At 46.5% G+C, this 15,562-nt stretch overlaps 1 protein-coding gene across 1 annotated transcript in view; it reads right to left on the bottom strand.

Annotated features, from left to right (window-relative positions):
* Positions 1-5,791: 5,791 nt before the first annotated feature.
* Positions 5,792-15,562, bottom strand: part of acta2 (actin alpha 2, smooth muscle) — a 28,241-nt gene continuing 18,470 nt past the window's right edge. Inside the window, exons 2-9 of the mRNA XM_075458384.1 lie at positions 13,057-13,235; positions 12,849-12,977; positions 11,280-11,390; positions 10,649-10,733; positions 9,734-9,895; positions 8,603-8,794; positions 7,975-8,156; positions 5,792-6,718 (exon numbers count right to left, since the gene is read on the bottom strand). Of these exons, the coding sequence (XP_075314499.1) occupies positions 6,575-6,718; positions 7,975-8,156; positions 8,603-8,794; positions 9,734-9,895; positions 10,649-10,733; positions 11,280-11,390; positions 12,849-12,977; positions 13,057-13,185 (1,134 nt within the window). The 5' untranslated portion in view covers positions 13,186-13,235 and the 3' untranslated portion in view covers positions 5,792-6,574. The remainder of the gene's footprint in view (positions 6,719-7,974; positions 8,157-8,602; positions 8,795-9,733; positions 9,896-10,648; positions 10,734-11,279; positions 11,391-12,848; positions 12,978-13,056; positions 13,236-15,562) is intronic.

Here is a 15,562-nt window from a genome sequence, read left to right as displayed (position 1 = left end):
CTACATACTGCATACTACATACTACATACTGCATACTGCATACTCCATACTGCATACTGCATACTACATACTGCATACTGCATACTGCATACTACATACTGCATACTGCATACTACATACTGCATACTGCATACTACATACTGCATACTACATACTACATACTGCATACTGCATACTACATACTACATGCTACATACTAATCGATCAGACAGTATGCAGAGCGTTTACCCACAATGCATTTCGCTCCTGCCCGAGCCGAAATCAGCCGGCCTGAAGCTGATTTCCCTTAAGCTCTAAACTCTGTAAACTTCAGCAACATTTGAAACATTTTCAGGTGAGAAAGTAGTCGTTTAGATCCCCAACGTGTTGAAAACCTGACAAAATACCGGCTGTTTACAATTTTGTTCCCACAAATTCGGCGCTACTAAAGCTAGCCGCAGTGAGCAACGCACTTCCTGTTATTTTCACAAAATAAAATACCCGTTGCCTTTTATCATAGGGAAAGCCATTACCATACAATTGGTGCTTTTGTTTTGAAAACAGGAAGTGAACCTACCCTCGTTGCAGCTAGCTTGAAACTGCCGTTTTGACAGGAAATGACGATCGGTGACGTCACGTTACGTTGCATCTTGGGTAGTTTGAGTATGAGTAGTAACCTCATGATGCATACCCAACATTTAGGAGAATCTAGTATGCATCCGGGGACTTAAAAAAAGTGAAAGTTAGTAGGAGTAGTGGGAGAAGTATGCGGTTTCGAACACAGCCTAGGTAAAAGCATTCAATGAATGAATAAATAAATAAATACATAAGATATCAAAGCACAAAATCCAAATAAAACCGGTCTCAGACGTGGACCTCAGGGTGGGTTTTAGTTCTGACTTTAGGGACCATTAAAGAACCCAGAAGAACCTGACAGGCTCAGAATGTAAAAAAAGTAGAGCATCACAGTGATGGATTCTGGAGGAAATGAAAGTGTGTGATAGTGTCTCTGCGTCGGCCTGAGAGAGAAACTGTCGTGGTGATAAAAAACAGTTCTGACATGTTGCTCAGAACTAAGATCCGGGTCATCGGAACTAAGATCCGGGTCATCGGAACTAAGATCCGGGTGATCGGAACTAAGATCCAAGTCATCGGAACTAAGATCCGAGTCATCGGAACTAAGATCCGGGTGATCGGATCTGGGTGCTGTGTTGAAGGGATTCACTGATTCACAGCTTCTCTCTGGACTTCAGCACCAATAACTTCTGTTTTGTCCTGGTTGAGCAGTAAAAATGTGTCGCATACAGCTGGGTGTCATCAGCATAACTGTGGACATTAATGTCATGATGACATCTACCGGAGAGCGCTTAAAGATTAAAAAGTGTTGGACTCAAAACTGAGCCGTGAGGGACACCACATTTAATTTTATAGCCATTGAATGTCTGATTGAAACCATTTTAACTGTAACGCTGCAACACCACTCATATCAGACACAGGATTAGTCAGGCGATTTGATTGGCTGACGCCGCCTCAGCTGCTTAAAGATGTTTTCTCAGAAAGTTAAGGCACCAAAGTGAAGCAGCAGACCCAGAATTCAGTTCAGCAACACAGGAGAAGAGTCTGAATCAGGCGTCCGGAGGGAAGATTTTCCCTTTTAGAGGCTCAGCTGTGACTGGAAGAAGAAGCATCTGCACACAGGGCGGCACAGACACTCAAAACATTTGTCTGTCAGAAGTATTTGTAGGGCTGCAACAAACATTTATTTAGAAACTAAAGTATTCCATCGATGACTCAACAAATTGGATGTTTATTCTCTGCTAGCATCCTTCTGTTCTCTACTAGCTTCCTTTTGTTCTCTGCTAGCTTCCTTTGTTCTCTGCTAGCTTCCTTTGTTCTCTGCTAGCTTCCTTTGTTCTCTGCTAGCATCCTTTTGTTCTCTGCTAGCTTCCTTTTGTTCTCTGCTAGCTTCCTTTGTTCTCTGCTAGCATCCTTTTGTTCTCTGCTAGCTTCCCTCTGTTCTCTGCTAGCGTCCTTCTGTTCTCTGCTAGCTTTCTTCTCAGCTAACAATCCAACTGATTTCCATTAAAATCCTAACGTGAAATGTTTCCTTGTGTTTGTTCTGCTCAGTGGACTCGATATGTGAACTGGCTGCTTTCTGCTGAGATGCTGTAGCATTGATGTTGTGCTATCGTGCTAAGCTAACTGGCTTTTGCAATGGACTCACTGTACAGTATTTTCTCTTTTCTCTGACATTTTTCCTATTTTTTCTCTGATTTTGCTCCTCGTCCACCTAACATTACTGTTGCAACTGTGAGATTAAATGTGTCAGACTCATCCACTGATGATCTGAAGTCAGGAGATGGCAAAAATATGTTAAAACAAATAACTGTCCGTGTGAAACGGGGTCTGATTTCTGCTGGAAACTGATGGTTTAAATCTCCAGGAAACGTGTTAAACTGAAGGATCATTAGCTTAAACGGATTAAACATCACTTACTGAATGTATTCATGACTGCAGAACACTGAACAGCTTTAAAACAAAGTCAGAATACTTGAATCTTTTGACAGTGGACCTACTTTAATGATATTTATAGTCTTTTCAGGCTGTGCCAGTGAACCATACAACGGAGTGATTTATAAGCTTGTTTTTAAAGGTAATGATGTCATTTAATTAACTCAGCAGGGGGGCTCAAGGTACTTTTATTCATTACTAAAATAACTTGAAATTTTGTTTGTTTGATACAGTCTAAAGTTTGGTGAACTTGTTTACATGTGAACAAACTGTTGGTGTTACGTCCGGCCAGCAGGGGGTGCTGCAGAGGTCACATGATCCTCCAGATCTTAAGAGAGAGTTTAAACCTGCTGAGCTCCTCAGTCTGTCCACAAAAAGAGTTAAAGACAGATGGGAGTCTCTGCTTCACTCATTTATAAAATATGAATATTTCCTGAAGTGTGCAGCACGACTGATGAGCCTGCAGAGGGTCGCGGTGTGTTCGGGGATGCAGAATGGTGCAGCCTGGATGTTGTTTACATGTGTGTGTTTTGCGGTGGACCTAACTGACTGTTTTTAAACCTGTTTTTTGGTAATAAAACACCAGCTGCTGCTCCAACCTGTCCTGAGTTTTCTTTGGAAACAACCAAAATATTTACAGCAGGAAAAGAAAACCTAAAAAAAATGAGATTTAAGCTGCAAATGAACATCTTTTTTCATGATGAAAGCATAATACCATGCATTAATGACTGCAGCGCCCCCTGTGGTCAAACAATCCTTTGCTCTATTATTTATTCACTCATTTCAAATCTGAGGAAAAAGTACGGAGCCCCTAAAGGGCATGAGACTCCACCTCTTTTCATACAGGGAATGGGAATCTATCCATCCTTCCATCCATCCATTCATTATCTTCCGCTGGTCCGGGGATCGGGTCGCGGGGGCAGCAGCTTGAGCAAAGAGACCCAGACGTCCCTGTCCCCGGCCACTTCCTCCAGCTTTTCTGGGGGGACCCCGAGGCGTTCCCAGGCCAGCCGAGAGACATAGTCTCTCCAACGTGTCCTGGGTCTTCCCCGGGGCCTCCTCCCATTGGGACGGGCCCGGAACACCTCACCAGGGAGGCGTCCAGGAGGCATCCTAACCAGAGGCCCCAGGAGGCGTCCTAACCAGAGGCCCCAGGAGGCGTCCTAACCAGAGGCCCCAGGAGGCGTCCTAACCAGAGGCCCCAGGAGGCGTCCTAACCAGAGGCCCCAGGAGGCGTCCTAACCAGATGCCCCAGGAGGCGTCCTAACCAGACACCCTGCGGAGGAAACTCATTTCGGCCGCTTGTATTCGCGATCTCGTTCTCTCGGTCACTACCCACAGCTCGTGACCATAGGTGAGGGTAGGATCTCGTTCTTTCGGTCACTACCCACAGCTCGTGACCATAGGTGAGGGTAGGATCTCGTTCTTTCGGTCCCTACCCACAGCTCGTGACCATAGGTGAGGGTAGGATCTCGTTCTTTCGGTCACTACCCACAGCTCGTGCCCATAGGTGAGGGTAGGATCTCGTTCTTTCGGTCACTACCCACAGCTCGTGACCATAGGTGAGGGTAGGATCTCGTTCTTTCGGTCACTACCCACAGCTCGTGACCATAGGTGAGGGTAGGAACATAGATTGACCGGTAAATCGAGAGCTTGGCCTTCTGGCTCAGCTCCTTCACCACGACGGGCCGGTGCAGAGCCCGCATCACTGCAGACGCCGCACCGATCCGTCTGTCAACCTCCTGCTCCATTCGTCCCTCACTCGTGAACAAGACCCCGAGATACTTGAACTCCTCCACTTGGGGAAGGATCTCATTCCCGACCCGGAGAGAGCATTCCACCCTTTTCCGGCCGAAGACCATGGTCTCAGATTTGGAGGTGCTGATTCTCATCCCAGCCGCTTCACACTCGGCTGCGAACCGCTCCAGTGAGAGCTGAAGGTCACGGCCCGACGACGCCAACAGAACCAAATCGTCCGCAAAAAGCAGAGACCCGATTCTGAGGTCGCCAAACCGGACCCCCTCAACACCCTGGCTGCACCTAGAAATTCTGTCCATAAAAATTATGAACAGAATCGGTGACAAAGGGCAGCCCTGACGGAGTCCAACCCTCACAGGAAACATGTCCGACTTACTGCCGGCAATGCGGACCAAACTCTGACACCGGTCATTCAGAGACCGGACAGCCCATATCAAGGAGTCCGGCACTCCATACTCCCGGAGCACCCCCCACAAGAGTCCCCGAAGAACACGGTCGAACGCCTTCTCCAAGTCCACAAAACACATGTAGACCGGTTGGGCGAACAGGAGCCGGGCTAACCCTGCAGGAGCCGGGCTAACCCTGCAGGAGCTGGGCTAACTGCAGGAGCCGGGCTAACCCTGCAGGAGCTGGGCTAACTGCAGGAGCCGGGCTAACCCTGCAGGAGCTGGGCTAACTGCAGGAGCCGGGCTAACCCTGCAGGAGCCGGGCTAACCCTGCAGGAGCTGGGCTAACCCTGCAGGAGCCGGGCTAACCCTGCAGGAGCCGGGCTAACCCTGCAGGAGCCGGGCTAACCCTCCAGGAGCCGGGCTAACCCTGCAGGAGCCGGGCTAACCCTCCAGGAGCCGGGCTAACCCTCCAGGAGCCGGGCTAACTCCAGGAGCCGGGCTAACCCTGCAGGAGCCGGGCTAACCCTGCAGGAGCCGGGCTAACCCTCCAGGAGCCGGGCTAACCCTGCAGGAGCCGGGCTAACCCTCCAGGAGCCGGGCTAACCCTCCAGGAGCCGGGCTAACCCTGCAGGAGCCAGGCTAACCCTCCAGGAGCCGGGCTAACTCAGTGCCGTTCATCAGCCAGGATGCCTGTTGTCGCAAATTTGCAACATACCAAAATTTCTATTTATTTTTTGTGCAAAAGTGAAATTAATAATCTCAGCATTATTTACCATCTACTTAAAGGCTAAAACACACACAAAACATTTTTTTATATACAGCTATATATATATAAATGTTTCAACCTTTTGATGACGGAGCATCCGTTCCTTCCCGCTGTACGACAAAACCCACGAACTGTTTTAAAATATTTTTTCTCGTGCATGTAGTGGAAGAAGAGGAACCTGAGCACATCTTAACTGCTTCTTCTTGACCATGAAATAAATCGAACCGTAAATTAACCCGACATTGGTTCTTCAAGGTGCATCCTTTTGCTTTATTTTGCACTCAATCCCCGGAGAAACATGGTCTCATCTCACTTTGTACCGTTGGTGAATATAAAATATCCTTAAAATCAAGGTAAACAAAGCATATAAACAACAAACACCACCGAGTTGTTTCAGAGATCTTTATTTTCTTTCTGGGCCTTTCAACTGTCACTTCCATGTTGTTCACACAGCTCTTGAGGCCACGCCTCCTGTTCACCTACCCAGAGTTCAACCAAACAAAGTGACATCATCGTACACGCTGTGACATCATCGCACACGCTGTGACATCATCGCAACGCCCTGTGACTGCTCTGCTCCCCAACAATGAAAGAAAACACCAGCGGGCGACATTCAAGCTTTATTCATCAAAATAAAAACACACTTCGACAGGAGACGACACGGGGAGGGAAGGGGCGGGGCCACAGGTGGAGGGAGGGGCGGAGTTACAGAAGGAGAACAAGCAGTACATTCACAGTTTTAAGGTGAGCAGAGAGGGAGGAAGTTTGAGCTGAAAATCTGAAAATTTCCCAATGAAGTTCTGAACTTTTAAAGGCCCAGTTCACCCAAAACATGACAACTCTTCCCTTTGTGTGTGTAACCAGGAGTTGTTGCTGACCCGGGATCTGTTAGCTGACCCGGGATCTGTTAGCAGACCCGGGATCTGTTAGCTGACCCGGAATCTGTTGGCTGACCCGGGATCTGTTAGCAGACCCGGAATCTGTTAGCAGACCCGGGGTCTGTTAGCAGACCCGGGATCTGTTAGCTGACCTGGGATCTGTTAGCAGACCCGGGATCTGTTAGCAGACCCGGGATCTGTTAGCTGGTGCTCAGTGCAGATTAACATAAAGGCAGTGCTGAAAGTAGAAACTGAAGGGGGCGCTGCAGAGCACAAACACCTGGGGGGGTCTTTTAGAAGCACTTGCGGTGGACGATGGAGGGTCCGGCTTCGTCATACTCCTGCTTGCTGATCCACATCTGCTGGAAGGTGGAGAGGGAGGCCAGGATGGAGCCGCCAATCCACACAGAATACTTCCTCTCTGGGGGTGCAATGATCTGAGGGGTGGGAGTTTCAACATGTATTTATGTTATGTTTATGCATTTGGCAGACGCGTTTATCCAAAGTGACTTACAGGTAGGCAGGTAGGGTTAGGGGGTCTTGCCTAAGGAGCCCTACTGGTGGTAGGGTTAGGGGGTCTTGCCTAAGGAGCCCTACTGGTGGTAGGGTTAGGGGGTCTTGCCTAAGGAGCCATACTGGAGGTAGGGTTAGGGGGTCTTGCCTAAGGAGCCCTACTGGAGGTAGGGTTAGGGGTCTTGCCTAAGGAGCCCTACTGGAGGTAGGGTTAGGGGGTCTGGCCTAAGGAGCCCTACTGGAGGTAGGGTTAGGGGTCTTGCCTAAGGAGCCCTACTGGAGGTAGGGTTAGGGGGTCTGGCCTAAGGACCCCTACTGGAGGTAGGGTTAGGGGGTCTGGCCTAAGGAGCCCTACTGGAGGTAGGGTTAGGGGGTCTTGCCTAAGGAGCCATACTGGAGGTAGGGTGAGGGGGTCTTGCCTAAGGAGCCCTACTGGAGGTAGGGTTAGGGGGTCTGGCCTAAGGAGCCATACTGGAGGTAGGGTTAGGGGGTCTTGCCTAAGGAGCCCTACTGGAGGTAGGGTTAGGGGGTCTGGCCTAAGGAGCCATACTGGAGGTAGGGTTAGGGGGTCTGGCCTAAGGAGCCCTACTGGAGGTAGGGTTAGGGGGTCTTGCCTAAGGAGGCCTACTGGAGGTAGGGTTAGGGGGTCTTGCCTAAGGAGCCCTACTGGTGGTATATAAATACATTTATCTTTATTTCTTTGTCTTGAAATCCTTACAGTAACATGTAACAGGGATTTCTATCCCGATTCCTTCTCTTGGGTGTACAGAGGTAAGCTAACCCCTCTGGGAATCAACGAGTGGTGGTCATCTGGACCATCATCCATTCATTTCAGTGGTTAGATGACCATTGTCTGTTTCTTGATCCCCAGAAGAAAAAGAGTTACCTCCGTAAACAAAGCTGTAGGGCGAAGGAAAGGAGCGGAGATCGAGTCGTAAGGCTTCCCACAAAGAGGAAGTTAGCCTCAGAGCTTGAATCAGCACAGCTGGACGACTTCTTGGTTCAATCAGTTGAAAACTGAAGAACCTTTCAGCTGAGCGTGAAACGTCTTCAGGAACCAATAAGAAGAAGTCCAGCTGACCTGATTCAGCTCTGAGGATCACCTGATCTGAAAGAATGAGACTCGACCCCACAGGAGGAAGTGTTCAGTTGTCTGTAGATGAAAGTTGGAAGGTGGTACCTTGATCTTCATGGTGCTGGGAGCCAGCGCGGTGATCTCCTTCTGCATGCGGTCAGCGATCCCCGGGTACATGGTGGTTCCCCCGGACAACACGTTGTTGGCGTAAAGGTCTTTACGGATGTCGATGTCACACTTCATGATGCTGTTGTACGTTGTCTCGTGGATTCCAGCCGACTCCATACCTGCAGGTAGATTCATTCTGAGTTTACAACATTGATCTGATGGTTTATATAAAACAGGAAAAAACATGTTCCAACATAAACCCAGAATCTGAGGCAGAACCAGAGTTAGTTCAGTTCTGAGCCGCTTTAAAGTGAAAATCTGCTCTGAGCTCCTTTCTCCTCCAGCACAGCCTGAACCCTCTCAGACGAGCTTTCTGTCCTTTCTTTAAGGAGTCTTCAGGAATAGTTCTCCAGGCTTCTTGACAGCCACCCTTCCATGGAGCCCATTTCTGATGAGGCTTGGGCCAACAGCAGATGGATCGGCTGAAGGTCCAGATGCATCTCTCAGCTCCTGTGTCAGGTCTTTGCTGGATTTTTTCCTCTTTCACTTTCAGATCCTGTTCACCTGCTGTAGAAAGTTCTTCAGTTTTTTACACATCACACCAACAGAAAGACGGCTGTCTCACCGATGAAGGAGGGCTGGAAAAGCGTCTCAGGACAGCGGAACCTCTCGTTGCCGATGGTGATCACCTGACCGTCCGGAAGCTCGTAGCTTTTCTCCAGAGAGGACGAGGTGGCCGCCGTCCCCATCTCGTTCTCAAAGTCCAGAGCCACGTAGCACAGCTTCTCCTTGATGTCGCGTACGATCTCCCTCTCAGCTGGAAACACAGAGTCAGAAAGGTCAGCATCAAAACGGTGGACCGGCGGGCGCATCCAGGTGCGCCGCTCACGTACCACTAGGGACGGGAATTGATAAGATTTTTACGATTCCAATTCCATTTTCGATTCTGCTTAACGATTCGGTTCTTTGTCGGTTCCCTTATCGATTCTCATTTGGAGAAAAAGGACAACAAACCGGTCGATCAGGATCAACTTTGTTTAGTTTAGAAGTAACACGAGTCATGACCTCACAAACCCAACAACGGTGAGGTCCACATTGGTCTATCCTGGCCTGGGTAATTTAACTCTTCCTGCTCTGGTGAAAGGAGAAGCTGGAGGTAGAGGTGAACTGGGGGTAGTACCACCAGCCTCTGGCTCTGAGCCAGTCAGGCTCTGTCTCTCATGATTTCATCTAAATGTAATGCCTGAGAAGGCATTCATTTAACCTTAACCGTTACTAACAGCAGCTTTTACAATCAGGCAAATGGTGCTAACATGATAGGCAGTGTTTGTTAGTTAGTTACCTGCAGTGTTAGCCGAGGACATGCTAATGCTGCTAACGTTGCTAACGTTGCTGGGTTCAGATTCACCAACGTTAGTCCGGAGCAGATCGAAAACGCGACATTCATTCATAGTTATTGCATGTTGGTAGTATTTCCTCCCTTTGGTGAAATATTCACTTTGCAAGTTGCCCTGTTGTCGTCTTTTTTAGGGATGTGGAACCAAACTTTCGAGCGTTTGTACCGCTTGGGCGCCATGTTTACTGTTGGCTGCTGGCTGCGCTGGACTCGCCACGCAACGCTGCGTGGTGACGTCTTTCACGCCCACTGGACTCGATAAGGGAATTGTTTGCAAAATCGCCAAACGATTCCAAGGAATTGAAACACTGGGAACCGGTTCTCAACAAAAACCGGTTTTCGATTCCCATCCCTACGTACCAGTGGTGACGAAGCTGTAGCCTCTTTCGGTCAGGATCTTCATGAGGTAGTCGGTGAGGTCGCGGCCCGCCAGGTCCAACCTCATGATGGCGTGGGGCAGAGCGTAGCCCTCATAGATCGGCACATTGTGGGTGACGCCGTCACCCGAGTCCAGGACGATACCTGGACGGGAGAGTTCTGTTAGCTGCTGCCAGTTAACTGATGCGCATCATTTACACAAAAAGCATTTCCTGCCACAAATTAACCCTTTGTGTGGTCTTAACATTGTGTTTACTCCCTTTGTCCTACGGGTCAGAAATGAGCCGCCCTACCAAAGTCCCAAAATAAAGCAACTTAATTGAATTTTAAATCCAAAATCTATTTTGTACGATGAAACCACCTGTTATTTATCTGTTCAGCTCAATTCAATAATTTTTTTATCATGTATGTTTTGTTACACAATACAAAAAGACAATCACCAGTTTTCAGGATTACATTTTTTTTTTTTTTACCACAAACCAACTGTCAGTTGCCCCAACAGTTTTCTTGTTTTCTCAGTTTTCTTTTTACATAATAAAGGTTTATTATTGCTATTATATAAACGTGAAGTAATTACTTCTGAATTAATTATATTGAAAGGGAAAAAAACAGTGAACTTTTTTCTGCTGTTTAAATGTTTTTATAATTCACGGGTCAAAAATGACCCATAAGACAATCTTTGTACCCTAGTGGTGTACAGCCCACATGGAGACATAAACAAACATAAAGTCTGACTTTTTCTAATGATGGGGTCCCTTTAGGAAAAGTCAGAACATTTCAAGTTGGAAAAAGATAGTTTAAGGTGTTTTTTCTACAGCTAAACATGGTGGTGGTTCACTTTCGACCTGAAAGACAACAGGAGGGTTAAACTCAGCCGAGTCTGCATTAAGGTCCGACCTGTGGTGCGTCCGGAGGCATACAGCGACAGGACGGCCTGGATGGCCACGTACATGGCAGGAACGTTGAAGGTCTCGAACATGATCTGGACACATACAGTCCCACAGATATTAGTGATCAATGTAGGAGAAGTGACAACAACCCAATCAGACCAAGAGACGAAGTCCGTTAGTAGCACCCAAGCTCAACCGATACGGTCTCAGTCCGACTGATCATCTGTGGGATGTGCTGGACAAATAAGTTTAAGAAAGATCCACAACTTACAGAACCTAAAGAATCTGGGACTGACTGCGACAGCGAGTCCCTTCCTCAGCGAGTCTGAGACTTATTCAGGTGGTCATGATGTCGAGCCCACCAAAGCACCAAAACTAACAGAGATGACCCACTCAAACCCTGAAGAATCAAGACGTTTTACAGATTCTTCCCCTAAAACTGGAAAGATGTTTTACAGAATTCTTATCATATTATATTCTTATTATAATCTAACCCTAACCCTTATAGTATTGATTACAGTTCCACAGGATATTATAGTATTGATTACAGTTCCACAGGATATTATAGTATTGAGGATTACAGTTACTCCGTGTCACTAATCTGATATAATCTAACCCTGACCCCCCTGGAGGTTTACCTGGGTCATCTTCTCCCTGTTGGCTTTGGGGTTGAGCGGCGCCTCCGTCAGCAGGGTGGGATGTTCCTCTGGAGCCACCCGCAGCTCGTTGTAGAACGAGTGATGCCAGATCTGACCAATCACAGAGCAGAAGCCGGTCAGGACTGTTGGCTCAGGTGTGTGGTTACAGGCGTTACAGTTGTGTGGTTACAGGTGTTACAGGCGTTACAGGTGTGTGGCTACAGGTGTTACAGGTGTGTGGTTACAGGTGTGTAGTTACAGGTGTGTGGTTACAGGTGTGTGGTTACAGGCGTTACAGGTGTGTGGTTACAGGCATTACAGGTGTGTGGTTACAGGTGTTACAGGTGTGTGGTTACAGGTGTTACAGGCGTTACAGGTGTGTGGTTACAGGCGTTACAGGTGTGTGGTTACAGGTGTGTGGTTACAGGTGTGTGGTTACAGGTGTGTGGTTACAGGTGTTACAGGTGTGTGGCTACAGGTGTTACAGGTGTGTGGTTACAGGCGTTACAGGTGTGTGGTTACAGGCGTTACAGGTGTTACAGGTGTGTGGTTACAGGTGTTACAGGTGTGTGGTTACAGGTGTTACAGGTGTGTGGTTACAGGCGTTACAGGTGTTACAGGTGTGTGGCTACAGGTGTTACAGGTGTTACAGGTGTGTGGTTACAGGTGTTACAGGTGTTACAGGTGTGTGGTTACAGGTGTTACAGGTGTGTGGTTACAGGCGTTACAGGTGTGTGGTTACAGGTGTTACAGGTGTTACAGGTGTGTGGTTACAGGTGTTACAGGTGTGTGGTTACAGGTGTTACAGGCGTTACAGGTGTGTGGTTACAGGCGTTACAGGTGTGTGGTTACAGGTGTGTGGTTACAGGTGTGTGGTTACAGGTGTGTGGTTACAGGTGTTACAGGTGTGTGGCTACAGGTGTTACAGGTGTGTGGTTACAGGCGTTACAGGTGTGTGGTTACAGGCGTTACAGGTGTTACAGGTGTGTGGTTACAGGTGTTACAGGTGTGTGGTTACAGGTGTTACAGGTGTGTGGTTACAGGCGTTACAGGTGTTACAGGTGTGTGGCTACAGGTGTTACAGGTGTTACAGGTGTGTGGTTACAGGTGTTACAGGTGTTACAGGTGTGTGGTTACAGGTGTTACAGGTGTGTGGTTACAGGCGTTACAGGTGTGTGGTTACAGGTGTTACAGGTGTTACAGGTGTGTGGTTACAGGTGTTACAGGTGTTACAGGTGTGTGGTTACAGGTGTTACAGGTGTTACAGGTGTGTGGTTACAGGTGTTACAGGTGTGTGGTTACAGGCGTTACAGGTGTTACAGGTGTGTGGTTACAGGCGTTACGTGTGTGGCTACAGGTGTTACAGGTGTGTGGTTACAGGTGTTACAGGTGTGTGGCTACAGGTGTTACAGGTGTGTGGCTACAGGTGTTACAGGTGTGTGGTTACAGGCGTTACAGGTGTGTGGTTACAGGTGTTACAGGTGTGTGGTTACAGGCGTTACAGGTGTGTGGTTACAGGTGTTACAGGTGTGTGGTTACAGGTGTTACAGGTGTGTGGGCGTGTCGAACCTTCTCCATGTCGTCCCAGTTGGTGATGATGCCGTGCTCGATGGGGTACTTCAGGGTGAGGATTCCTCTCTTGCTCTGAGCCTCGTCCCCGACGTAGCTGTCCTTCTGCCCCATGCCCACCATCACTCCCTGAAACAAACGCCCATCAGTTCAGCCTGTCTGATCACAAGTGAAGCTCTCTCATCTGTCATCGATTCCTGATTCTGACCTGGTGCCTGGGCCGGCCCACGATGGAGGGGAAGACGGCTCTGGGGGCGTCGTCTCCGGCGAAGCCGGCCTTACATAGACCGGAGCCGTTATCGCAGACCAGAGCGGTGCTGTCCTCCTCATCACACATGACTGCAGGGGGCGCTGTGGACGAGCAAAAACCTACGAGGGCGAGTCACACTGTGGAGGAGTCAAACAGTCCAATCAGGATTTATTTTTTATCATTTCATAATAATAAATCATTCCAATTTTATAGTTTAATGTCTCACAAAGATTTTATTTTCATTCTTTAAACCTAAAATAAAACAAAAAGTTTAATTTTGTGAGAGATGGAACAAGTATGGGAGACCAAAACAGCCAAAACAAAAGGTAAATAGAACGGTAATTAAATACAGAAATGGATTTAATCAATAATGGTAGGAACAATAATAATAAAAAGTATTATTTTAGGTTAGTTTATATGTATAGCACAATCCAACTACAGGGTGATTCAAAGTTCTTTACAGAGACATTAAAACAGTAGAAATAAAAAGCATGATTTAAATTTTAAACAAAAAAGAAAGAAACGAGAACAATAGATATAATCAGATAAAATCAGTAGTTAAAATGTGATTAAGTTTTGAGCTTTTTTCAAACGCAGCTGAAAATAGGTGTGTCTTAAATCCACTGAGTGTTTCAGCTGATCTGAGGCTTTCTGGGAGTTTGTTCCAGACATGTGGAGCATAGAAGCTGAATGCAGCTTCTCCATGTCTGGTTCTGACTCTGGGAACCCCCCACATTATCACATAATATGGGGGGGGTTTCCTCTCTGTTTAATCCATATGGAGGATCAATAAGATCAATAAGTTTATATGATGATGCATGTAACTACAAGTTAAAGAGATAATTATTAGAAATGAATTAAATATATTCTAAATGAAAAACAAATCAAGTAAATAAATCACAATATTAAATCAATGTAGTTTAAAATGAAAGCAGAGAAATGTTTTCATTTCATATTTAATATGAATAGTTTGGCATAAATACTTTTCAGAACATTTAATATCATTTGAACTTGTTTATTTAATCATTTATACATTGTATTTATTTAAGATTATGGCAGCTTCAGTCCTCCATGAATAAATACATTTTTAAAACAAAGTTAAAAATGACTCAACTAATATTTAATTGCATAAAGAAAACTATAAACTATTGATTTACCTTCAAATTAAATTAATTATTTTTGTGTATATCTATTTTGTTTTTAGTTTTGGTGTTTTTGGTGCTCCATAGAGCTGCAACAGCTTCATTAAAACACAAAAAAATGTTTTTAATCAGATGTTTTCACATCCGTGTTACATCCGTGTTACATCCGTGTTCAGGAGTCGTGTTCAGAGTGTTCTGAAAACACAGAAACTTTCCTGCGAAGCATCAGCTGAGATGTTTTTACATGAGGAGACGCCCTCACATGCACACACACACTCACACACATGCACACACACATGTACACACACACACACACACACACCACCCTGAACGGCACTCTGGGAAAACTTCCTATTTAGGTCATGCAGTGGAGTTCTGCCTGAGTTTGGTATGCTCCCTCCATCTGTCCTTCCTCGTCTCTCCTCATCTTCCTCGACACCATATTTAGTCATGACTTTTGGACTCAGATGAATGTGTGCTCAGAGAAGCCTTCGTCGTACAGACGGTGCCCCGAGAGCTGGAAGATGAGGGCCGAACACGTTTGTAAAGCTGCTCTGTGAGAGCAGAGGCAGCTCCGCCCAGCAGGGGGCGCCGCTGAAACAGCCTCAAATCAAATGTTCAAACATGGACTGAACATAAACTAAGTTTCAGTTGATGTGAGAAAATGTTGTTTCAAGCGTCACAGAAAGTACGGAAGCTCGTTACTGAGGAGATTAAAAAGTCTCCAGGGTTTCATTTCTTGAGTCTGTTTTACTGTTTTTAAGCTTGTTGTTTCTGATCAGCATCAGGTGTTTTAAACGTAGTGACATCAGCATCAGGTGTTTTAAACGTAGTGACATCAGCATCAGGTGTTTTAAACTCTATGACATCAGCATCAGATGTTTTAAACATCCTGACATCAGCATCAGGTGTTTTAAACTCTATGACATCAGGATCAGGTGTTTTAAACTCTATGACATCAGCATCAGGTGTTTTAAACTCTATGACATCAGCATCAGGTGTTTTAAACTCTATGACATCAGCATCAGGTGTTTTAAACATCCTGACATCAGCATCAGGTGTTTTAAACTCTATGACATCAGCATCAGGTGTTTTAAACTCTATGACATCAGCATCAGGTGTTTTAAACTCTATGACATCAGCATCAGGTGTTTTAAACATCCTGACATCAGCATCAGGTGTTTTAAACTCTATGACATCAGCATCAGGTGTTTTAAACTCTATGACATCAGCATCAGGTGTTTTAAACATCCTGACATCAGCATCAGGTGTTTTAAACTCTTTGACATCAGCATCAGATGTTTTAAACTCTATGACATCAG

Source organism: Odontesthes bonariensis, chromosome 23, assembly GCF_027942865.1.
Source record: "Odontesthes bonariensis isolate fOdoBon6 chromosome 23, fOdoBon6.hap1, whole genome shotgun sequence".
Classification (NCBI taxonomy): domain Eukaryota; kingdom Metazoa; phylum Chordata; class Actinopteri; order Atheriniformes; family Atherinopsidae; genus Odontesthes; species Odontesthes bonariensis.
This window is presented reverse-complemented; position numbering and strand designations above follow the sequence as displayed.